Here is a 12061-nt window from a genome sequence, read left to right as displayed (position 1 = left end):
AGTCAGCTCAAGTAGCTGCAACTTCCACCTGCAATAAAATAATAGATCAAGAGTGAAACCCCGCTACAAATATTTGTGGAAATTAATCATTTCATTAAAAACCTCGCATTCCAATCAGAAAAACAATTAAATCTATAAATATTTTATTCTCACACTGGAATGCTTAAATTTTTCCAAAGAAAAATTCCTAACAAAAAGCATAAAAATTACTGACCAAGTAAATAAAAAACTGACTTCCAATTTTTATGATTCTTGTATAATTCTATTTTATAGAATTATATATTATTAATCAAAAGATATTACAAATAATCAAATATAATGTTATGATTATGTAATTCATATATAGTGAGGATCTTAAATTAAAATCTGTACAAGGATTTTAAGTTAAGAAAACACTTTTAGACATCAGGTCAAGATGGTGTTGTGCTTGTCTTCTCTTATAACCACATTAAAATTACAACTATTGAGAATCACTGAGATTCTAGACCTGAAATCTAGCTGAATATAAATCCTACAACTGGAGACACACAGAATAGGCTACCTTGAGAGTGGTAGGAGGTGTAGAGACGTGAAATGAACTGGTCCCACAGCTGAGTGTGGCGTTTAAAAATTGGAAGAGATAATCAGAAGGGATATCTTGGCTGCAGAGGTCCCCTCAAAGGAGCAAGGGGTCCTAGTCCCACACAGGGCCCCCAGCCCAAGGTTCCAGTGCTGGAAAGAGAAATCCCTACAACCTCTGGCTGTGAAAACCAGCAGAGATGTGGCTAAGTAAGATGGAGGACAGAAGAGTCACAGATGTTCCTCTTGAGAAGCCCAAGCATGAACCTATTCGTTGACAGACTCACTCACTCTGAGATCCAGCCCTGGGGCAGCAGCTCAAAAGTCGCCAGGGACATATGGGGAGGAATTGAATTGTCTGGCTTCTGGGTGAGGGCTGGAGGGATACCTTTCTCCCAGACAGAATTTCTGGTAGAAGCTACTGTCCCTTAGTTGAGCCCTCACCACTCCAGACCTCCAAATGCCATATCTGAGTCTCCAACAACCTAGGTAACACAGGTTGCCCTGCCCAGGTGATTCCCTGATAACCCACCGCAGCTGACGTATGGGCCAAGCCAAGCTATTTCCAGTGGCTTTTCCATGCAACTGGCCTGTCTTGGCTCATGCTGTGTATTTTCCTAAAATCTCTCCAAGAGTCACAAAATCTAAAAACAAGCAACATCTGGCCTTGGTGTGTCCTGTGCCTCTTGCTGAACAGCTTAAAACTCAGCACTAGAGGCAGCCAGCTATGGTTTGAAGCTTGGTTTTTTTGAGGCAAATCCAAGCCCAGCATGGGTGGCAGCCATCTGTAAATTGCTTGGTGGCTCATACCAGGTGGCCCTGGGGCCAGCATTCCAGGTAACCAGCTTGGGTCTGAGCCAGAGGATGACACGTCCAAAGGGCAGACTGGGCAGCCACAACAGCCCTACTAAAGCAAATCTTGCTCCTGCTCCATATGGTCAGCCCCTGCACAACAGCTACTCCACTGTAGTCAAGGCCAGTCCTCACAACAAATCAACCCATGAGCCAATCCCTCCCACTGATGTGCCAATAGCAACCAAGGCTCAACTACAACAGAAGGGCATGAACAACTCATACGAGGTACATACCTAGAACACTCAGCTCAGGTGACCAGGGAGACTGGGTCCCACAGGACACCTACTACATAAGGCTACTCTACTAAGACCAGAAGACCTAGCAGCTCTACCTAATACATAGAAACAAACATAGGGAGGAGACAAAATGGGGAGACAAAGAAACATGTCCCAAATGAAAGAATAGAACAAAGCTCCAGAAAGAGAACTCAAACAAAATGATAAGCAATCTACCAAATGCAGAGTTCAAAGCACTGTAACAGGGATGTTCAACAAACTCAGTGAGAACTTAAACAAAGAGAGAGAAAACATAAAAATTGAGATAGAAAACATAAAAAAGAACCAAAAAGAAATGAAGAATACAATAACTGAAATGAAGAAATGAAGAATATTTCAGGAAATCAATAGTAGATTAGATGAAGCAGAGGATCGAATCAGCAATTTGGAAGATAAGGTAGCAGAAAACACCCAATTAGAACAGGAAAAAAGAACCCAATAAAATAACAGGCCTCTGGGACAACATCAAATGTACCAGCATTTGCATTATACAGGTACCAGAAGGAAAAAAGAGAGAGCAAGGAATTAAAAATCAAGTTCAAGAAGTAACAACTGTAAACTTTCCTAACCTTGTGAAGGAAATAAACATACAAGCCTGGGAAGCACAGAGGGTCCCAAACAATATGAACCCAAAGAGGCCTACACCATGACACATGATAATGAAAATGCCAAAGGTTAAAGACAAAAAGAGAATCATAAGAGTATCCAAGAGAAAAGCAGTTAGTTACCTACAAGGGAGCTCCCATAAGACTGTAAGCTGATTTCTCAACAGAATCTTTGCAGGCCGGAACAGATGGGCACGAAGTATTCAAAGTGATGAAAAGGAAAGATCTACAACCAACATTACTGTACTCAGCAAAGCTATCATTTAGAATTGAAGGACAGATAAAAAGCTTCCCGAACAAGTAAAAACTAAAGGCGTTCATCAACCCCAAGCCAGTATTTACAGGAAATGTTGGAGAGACTTTTTAAGGAAGAAAAAGAAAAAAAAAATTAAAAATATGAATAATAAAATGGCAATAACTACATATCTATCAACAATCACTTTAAATGTGTATGATTAAGGGCTCCAATCAAAGATAGGTTGGCTGAATGGATAAGAAGACAAGACCTTTACATATGCTGCCTACAAGAGACTCACTGCAGATCATGTAAAGGAATAAAAAAAGAAGTTTCATAAAAATGGAAACAAAGAAAAAACCTGGGGTAGCAATACTTATGCCAGACAAAATAGACTTTAAAACAAAGGCTATAACAAGAGACAAAGAAGGACACAGTAATAACACTTCTAGGTATTTATCTGAAAAAACCCAAGATACTACTTCGAAGGGACACGTGAATCTGTATGTTCATTGTAGCATTATTTACAACAGACAAGATATGGAGGCTACCTTGGTGTCCATCAATGGACAAAGAGGTGGCACATATATACAACAGAATATTACTCAGTAATAAAAAAAAGAATGAAATCTTGCCATGTTCAACAACATGGATAGACCTAAAGGGTACTGTGCTGAATAGAGTCAGTCAGAGAAAGACAAATGCCATATGATTTCACTTATATGTGAAATCTAAAGAACAAAACAAACAAACAAAACAGAAACAAACTCATAGATACAGGGAAAATTCTGATGGTTGCCAGATGGTAGGGGGTTGGGGGAAGGGAGTGAAAAGGGGGAAGGAATTAAGCAGTACCAACTGGTAGTTACAAAAGCGTCACTGGGATGTAAAGTATAGCATAAGGAATATAGTCATTAATACTGTAATAACTATGTATGGTGTCAGATAGGTACTAAATATATCAGGGTGATGTCTTTATAAGTAATATAAATACCTAATCACTATATTGTATACCTGAAAGTAATATAGCATATGCCAACTGTAATTAAATAATAAATTATTTAAAAATATTTTAATTGTAAAACTTAGCAAAAATAATTTAGCTAAAACATATATCAATTTAGAGAAGTGACAAGGAATAAAATAGAAGAAATTGTACACAATTCTCAATCTTGCAACAGAACTCTTTGCTTCAGTTCACATAATGACTACAAACTTACTTTTTGTCATCAGACAGGTCAATGTTGGTCCCAAACTTTATGGTCTTAAAGGGTCCTTTCCTCCTTCTCCCAGAACTTCAAATAGAGAGACAATGTTAGAAACATGCCTTTTAATCAGAAATACTAAGTGGACAATTAAAAATAACGTACTTATCTGAAGATGTAGATTCATTATCGGAGTGTTCTTTATGGTGACTTCTTTTCTCGTTTTCTTCCTATAGATCAAGCAAAAGCATTTTAGCTTAGTATTCTACAAGCAGCTATCCTTTCCATCATACAATGAAAAGTTTACAATTAGGTTGGATACTATCTATGTTTTGAAACTAAGTTTTTATAGCCTCTTTCACATGAAAATTTCTTCAAAGACCACATTAAATAATCACCCAAGAAAAGTCAATTGTATCCATCCATCTCTATCAGCCACAATTTTTTCCCTGAGTTCTTAACAACATATTTCTATAAGGGGAAAAAAAACCCTACAGATTCTCATTCTTGCCCCATTTTTCCAGAGGAGAGAAAATTTAAGTAAAGTTGAGAGACTTAAGAAGTATCGATATTGATTATAAAATTTCTAAACTAGCAGAGGTACAGGCATGTGTATATGCAGCTATATATGTATAAGGTGGAAGTTACGAAGTTCTCTATTCTTTATTGGACAAATATAAGGTCTTCCTGGGCTAAATTATTTTTCCACAATGAATTATACATGAATGATAGAACATTTACAACATTAGTAAGGAAATAAAGTATTAGATAAATATAGGTGCTTTTCAATGCAAATATCACTATTATTTACAATTTTTGTATCACAGACATAGTATTTTATAACACTGTCCTATGATTTCTGAGTTAGCAATATTTAGTGACATTTTGGTCTCCCTCCCTTTAAATGTACAGATTTTTTAACATGTGTTAAGTTTTTCATACACATTTGTGCCTCCAAAGCACACAAAAAGTCATCCTTTCTTTGGTTATGGATCCATTCCCACTTAAATAGTCTGCTTCTTATCGTTGCTTTTCAACTCTTCCTCCAAATTTTCCTTTGAAGATCTATGAATCCTGCTTATTATCTATTCTATTCTGACCATAATACTGCCATATAGTTGAACTATCTTGAAAGTTTGAACTATGAAGAATGAATTCACTGCAACTCATGAAAGTTGCAGGACAGTTTTTATTAGGTGAATTTCTCTGCAAGATATAAGTAGTAGTAGAGAGAAAGAAACACAAATATATAATTTATAGGTATAAATGTTGCCTTCATCGAAAGCATGAACTCAGGGAAGAACCTGAAACAGATATAAACAAATCTAATGAATTACAAATTAAAGACCTCCAGGCATATATTAAGTTTTAGCAGTAGAGTATGTACAGATACTCTACTTAAAAGTATTAAAAGTATTTGAGTAATACATTTAATAAACTAATTTTTGTACATGTTTTATCGTCATTTTGTGGGAGAATTCACGAAGTTCTCACTACATTGCTAAAGAATTTTAGTAATGCTTCATTGCTGAAAGGCCTATGAGTCTTTTAATAATAATACTCTGATTAGTTTTCAAAGTTTTGCTTTTCAATTTCCCATATATTTTAAAACATGTTGCTCCCTCAGTTTTCTCTGAGACTGAGATTGGTAAGAATACCACTAATGCTTCCTGGAAGAGCTATCTATCAGATAAGACTAACCTGGTAGAGGAGAATAATGGGAAGCCACAAGACTAGGAATTGTGCAAGTATAAAGCATATTTAAGACTTAATTTGTCTTCTAGTATCAGTGCTTCTCAATCAGGGGTAATTTTGCCCTCCAGGGGACATTTAGCATGTTCGGAGACATTTTTGATTGTCACAACTGGGGTAAGGATAAGGGGTGTGCTAAGAGTATCTGAATCTAAGTGGGCAGAGGCCAGGGATGCTACTAAACATCCTACAATACAAAGGCGAACATCCCACAACTAAGAATTGTCCAATCCAAAATGTCAGTAATACAAAGTTTAAGAAACCCTGCTCTAAACAAAAATGTCCCAGAAATGAGAAAGACATCTCACTAGATAGTAATAATATCTACTTTATCAACCTATAGGTTTTGACTTTATTAAGAGCAAACTGTATAGCAGTTATAAAGTATTCTCATTAACTATAAAATAATAAGATGCTTACAAAAGTAATGTACTCTTTCAAAGTAAATAAAATATCTCCAAAATAAAATAATCTTCAGGAAATAAATACTTACTCTCAGTGATTCCTGGAAGGAGGAGGCCTGGTACTGTGCGTATTTAGCAATTGTAGTATGAGACCGATTACTTTCACAATGCCAGATTTTCTTCATTCCAGTGGGATCCCAGTTTTCATCTGCTGGCTGTAACAACTGTGTCCTTACTTCTACCATATGTTCATTGTTAGCTTCCACCAAAGTTTTGGTAGAAAAAAGTCCCAGGTCTTCATAAATAAATAAATTTAGTTAATACATAAAATTATACTTGGATAACATTTTTAAAGTGTTTTGTTTTGTTTTGTTTTTTTATTTAAGAAAAAAAGGAAAATGTTTTATGGTGCTGCATCATACAAACTAGCTAGGGCCTCCACACCCCTGGGCTTCATGTCAGGTTTCTACAACCATATACTGAAGCCCTGGACTTATTTGTCATGTCACCAACGCAGGTGGAATCAAGGGGCCAGAGACTGACATTTTATTTATTGATTTAATTTCTGCAAATGCCAAGAAATAGTTAGGAGGCAATTGTAATTGTAGCATCAAATTTTACCTATATATTTGCTAAAAATTTCTTCTATCAGTCAACCTAAATCATAATTATAATTATATAATTTGACCAAAATAAATTTAAAAACCATCAGTAAATTGCAGGTAACCAGTATCATCATTATACCTTCACGTTATGGATTAAAGAAGTGAGACACTGACACTGACACACACACACTCTTGCAGCCAGGAAAATATGAAAATGTGAAAAACTGAAAAAATAAATAGAAATAAGTTTCTGCTCATGCTCTAAAAGTTAATAGGTAGCAAAAGAAATACACAAACTTTTCTTTTTTCTTATTAAAGCTTACCCAACTTAAGAGCTCCAGCAAGGCCACGTATTACTGTAACAGGGTTGTTTGGATTTGTACAAAATTGATGTAATGGAGGAAAGAAAGCATCACGTTTATTTTCCAACTGTAAAATTAAAACACATGGTTAGAACTCTAGAAAACAGACCTTTTATTTAAATATTATATCAAATTCATAATTATTACTATTTAAATAATGTATCCCATGTGCTGCTGTTTCTACTTTATATTTTACAGCACTTTATCGCTATGTATTTTGATACTAATTGTAATTAGATATAATCACATACAAAATATGTGGGAGAAATAAAGTGGTGGTTACCAGTAGCTGGGGAGACCATGGAAAAGGGAGTTGTTTTTAAATGGGTATAGAATTTCAGATTTGCAAGATAAAGTTCTGGATAGCTGTCTTGCAACCATGAGAATACACTTAAAACTACTGAACTTAAAAATGGTGAAGATGGTAAATTTTATGTTATATGGTTTTTTTAATCACAAAAAGAAAAAATCAAAATGTTCTTTTAAAATATTACCAAAATGAAAGCAGGTTGAAGACCTGTAAAAGATAAATCTTAATTTTACATTTCCTCTGCCTCAGACCTCAGTTTAAAAAAAGTTTTATTATAGTTCTATCTCAGTGCTTCCCTTACATACTAAAGGATGAATAAATACTGGTTGAAGGAAGGATTAATATGGTAATATGTGGCCTCTAAAGACAAAAACAGGGCCAAATCTCTAAAAAAACAAACTTTATAGTTTAAATTTTTTTCATTTGGGATAGAAATAGGAGGATGGAAGAAGTAAATGGGGTAGGAGAAAGTATTTGGGAGACGTATTAAAAAAAAAAAAAAGTTGCTTTGATGGAACTTTTAACTTCCTATATTAGAAGTCTAAAAGTCCATAAAGTAAACTTAATATTCAGTTTTAAATAATTTATTAAGCTTTTTAATGATATATCTATTACCGCATATTATGTTCTCACTTTTGAAGGTAAATAATATGTTTCTTAGATGTATAAAAACAGAATGAATGTTCATACAACTAGTAGAATGCAGATTTAAAACCCTGCTTGCTCAAAACTGGGGGCAGTAAAATGTGTTTCTCACTACACTAATCACAGTTAACAGCAGAGAAGGCACATTTTAAATGAAATTACAAAATCTTTTTGAATACATCTTTTCTTCCACCCAAAACATTCAAGCTTCTGCCAATATTTTAATATTTCCTAAAGAGCATCCATATTGATTTAAAGCAAGATCTTATGAAAGACAGGTAGATTCAAGCACTGGTTTATTTCTTCTAGTCAGTCAATTCAGACTCACATAAATACTAGGTGTAGGTGGATTCAACTTGTCCTTTGGCAAGGGAGGGTATGGTGAAGATGGTGGTCTTGGAGGCGGACACTTATCCAGTAAAATGCTACTGTTAGATAAGCCATTTTTACCTAGATTCCTTAAAAAAAAAAAAAAAGAAAGAAAAAGAAAAAGAAAAAAAAAGAAAAAAAGAAAAAGAAAAAAAGGGATAACAAATCAATTGTACATTTATTTAAAAAACAGAATAAAAAATCCTGAATTAAATCCTAATTAAATTATACAAATTCATGCAATTTGGATCAGCAAAAAACTAAGAATTATTAATTTCAGCAAATACTTGATTCCTGTATCTTCCATTGAAGAAAATAAAAAAGATACTAAAATACATAAATTATTGATGACGGTCCTTATTTCGCTTGTTAATTTTCCAATTTAAGTTTTCACTGAAGAACACACACTCCAATTTCCTCTCCGCCATCTTCCACCATCAGATTTTTTCCCCATTAAACGTTAAAACAATAACTTGACCAAAAATGGTCTAGATAATAGTAAAAACAGATATGCGTCTCTTCTTATCATATCAGCAATTATAACCAGAATATCTTAGTGACAATTCTCAAACCTGAAAAGACCTTTACCATACTTTTCTCAAATCTGGAAAGAATTTTCTGTGTAACTCGTTGACTAATAAAATTTAGAAAGACTCCAATCTACTAAATTTACAGCAAATCATACCAATTTTTAAAATGAGGTCTATAGTTGCTATCCATTCTTTGACATTCTATAATTATTACTGACTAATTTCTGGAGTTTATTTTCCTTTAATGAAGGTATTATGTATTATGTTTGTTAATTTGTAAATTCTTAATTTATGGTACAGTTATTCATAAATTGTAATTTAGTCTAAGGAAAAAAAAAGATATTTCCAATTTTTTAAAGTCTCTACCCAACTCAGAAAAATCAGCAAGACAATCTCGAGCTTTCAAATCATTCCAGGTTAACTAACCTACCATTCCAATTATTGTAAGTTCAAAAATAACCAATTAAACATCAAGTACTCTTAACATTAAAATTTCAGATAAGAATTTGAAAATTGTAATTATGGCAGGGAGTTAAAAATGTATTAATGTTACTTACTGATGAATTATCAATTTTTCATCATAAAGTATAGAATAATACAGGATGAAACAAAATTAATTTTCCTTATTTTGCCATTTTTCCTAAACTGAAAAAACCTTACAAATCAGCCTGTATGGTTGGCACTAATGAAAAGTAAGGCTTCAAATTCAACTGCTACAATTCTTTTGAGATATTACAACTAATTAGCATTATAGTGTCACTTTCTTAATTTTCTCAATTACAACTCCAAGTAAAAATACAAGAGGTTCATAGCAAGTCTCAAAGAAATGAATTAAGTTAAAAATAACTGACATTTTTTTTTTAAGTATGTGAATTAGTTAATTGAAGTGAAATTTTTATGTTCAAGTAATAATTAAGGTTCCAGGTTAAATAAATGACTCTTTTACTCAATACCAGTTTTCTATAAAGCATGAGTGTCTTGTACATTTAAAAACAGACATGATACATTTAAGCCTTTAAATTTAGGTATAAAATTGGTACTAATTTATAAACTCTATGGAAGTAGAAAATACTTGACTGAGACTGGAAAATAAACAATTCAAGCAGTATCATTAAACCAGTGCAAGAAAAAGCTAATTCACTTACAATATCCACATAAATCATTAGTTTTCAAGCTGAATTGTGTAACTGCCACTATTTAACTTTGGGATTTAAACAAAATATGACTCTGAATAGATAAAATTTGTTTCTCAGAATAGGGGATAGACGACGTACTGTATAGTAAATGATTAATATTTTAAAGAACTAGAAGATAGGAACCAAGTATTAAAACTGTAGCATAAAAGACTATTTCATACTCATTAAACGTGGCACCAAAATTTAAGTTTCTCCAACATTCTGGAGAGATGAGACTAGAAATCAGGGTTTGCTAGATTAGCAGAATTTTTGCCTCCATCATTTCTATAGTTCTCTATCAATTAAAAAAAAAAGGCAAATGGGAAAGTAAAACAATGAAAAGTGTAGCTGCCTTTATTTTAAAATAGAAAAGAAAAAGGTGAGGCATGACTAAGGGAGCTGATATGATTCAACTGAATGCTACAATTACAACTTTAAACCATAAAAGTAGCAAAGGTATTGTAACTGCCTTCTGATGTATCACACTGACCACTGCAACACTAAAATGAACCAAACAAGAGTCAGATTAAAAATAACCAACACTTTAAAAACTCACTATGTAAAAATAAGAGGATAGTCAGAATAAACCATGCAATCGAATTATATCAAGCAGTTTTTTATTGTATTTCAAACATTGACTCCCTATTTAGGTCAAGTCTAAAACAAATAGGAATTTCTCTGAAGGAACTGGTGTATGTAGTTGTCTATAATAGTGACTATAAGGTTTTTTCACTTCAAATACATTTATTAATCCTAATGCAAAGGACGGAGTTGTGGATAACAGGAATAGATTTTATCTTCTGAACATGTAAGTGTCCAACGCTGTTTATAATACTTCAAGCCAAATAATGAAACTTTACTGTAACAATCCAAAGTGGAGAAAAGCATTTACGTTGATTATCCCATTTTAAATCCTTTTCTCTGAAACTCCATGAGCAAAGTTCAATAGGAGGAAATTACTCATAGCCCAATTATCTAAAATATTGGCTTAAACTTACTTTCAAATTTACCCACATCCTTTGGTAGAAAAATGAAAAAGTGCTCTGTAGGTAAAATGATCCAAGCTTTAATTATCTTTGGATACGAAGTGCCTAGACTAGAAACATTTCTTGCACCTATGTCACTTTTCCCTTCTGAGTTCTGGACTCCTGCCTAGCTAGCGCAGGACACTATCAACAAACAGAAATGGCAAACAACATGACATCTATCATTTGCCATCTTGACTTTTTCTCTAAGCCTCATAAGATTTTTATCATCAATTTATCAGAGCTTTTTTTGTCTCTTCATTAATAAACTGAGGCCTAGCTTCACTGAAATAACCCAAGCAATCCCAGGGGTCTATAATGTTTTGATATATCTAGCTACTTACAAGATACACACATCCATATACATATATACACACACACACATACATACATATATATATATATGAGTGTATTTATACATAGTTTGTATGTAATAAGGCAAAATTGTCTTATTTAAGAGTTAAAAGCTGACCATAAAACTGTAAGAATGTAATTAAAAATTCTGAAGTGAATGTTTATATATACCTCAAAACTGAGATGGAAGATAAGATAATCGTTATTAAGAAACACAATCACACCTAGGTATCCACGGCATAAGACTTTATTCTTGAAAATTTATGGTAACTGCTACTGTAAACTGTTTATAACTTTCACTTCCATGGACCTCTTTCTGACAGCAATCCTCCAGGTCTCTTAAGTCCCTTAAGGTCTATGCTGTTTATTAGTTTTGGACTTCTAAATTTTTCCCCATTTTCTAGCAACTGTCCTGAGTCTACAGAGAGTGGAAGAGAAGACCCTGCTCCAGCAGAGTGGCAGCAGCAGTATCTAAGAAATAAGACAGGACCCAGCAGCCTAATGGGCAGCGGATAGGTGGCAGTAAAATTAGCAGTGAGGCAAAAAACACTGTGTCTAAGGATTGCTCAGCAGTGTTTGATCTGGATATTAAAACATGCCTATTTTCTTTAGGCCCAGAGTTGAAGCAAATGATACTATAACATCTAGACAAAAAGACTAACATAAAAACTTTAAATTTCTAAAGAGTAAGTTTTAGAAATTCAAGAATTTCAATATATGCTTTAGAAGAATTTGGTCAAATTTAGAGATTATCCAATGTGATTTTAAGTTACTCACAAGAAAAGATCTTGTAAGAC

General features: G+C 33.6%; 1 protein-coding gene across 1 annotated transcript in view; it reads right to left on the bottom strand.

The window, feature by feature from the left end:
- The window catches only part of KDM6A (lysine demethylase 6A), a 198137-nt gene that overhangs the window by 29083 nt on the left and 156993 nt on the right, over positions 1-12061 (bottom strand). Inside the window, 6 exon segments of the mRNA XM_025051082.1 lie at positions 1-28; positions 3749-3823; positions 3899-3963; positions 5979-6184; positions 6818-6923; positions 8140-8269. The exon segment at positions 1-28 is cut by the window's left edge and continues 51 nt beyond it. Coding sequence (XP_024906850.1) covers positions 1-28; positions 3749-3823; positions 3899-3963; positions 5979-6184; positions 6818-6923; positions 8140-8269 — 610 coding nt within the window.

Source organism: Pteropus alecto, unplaced genomic scaffold (assembly GCF_000325575.1).
Source record: "Pteropus alecto unplaced genomic scaffold, ASM32557v1 scaffold77, whole genome shotgun sequence".
NCBI lineage: Eukaryota > Metazoa > Chordata > Mammalia > Chiroptera > Pteropodidae > Pteropus > Pteropus alecto.
Note: the sequence above shows the minus strand (reverse complement) of the source record. Positions and strands in the feature narration are given on the sequence as shown.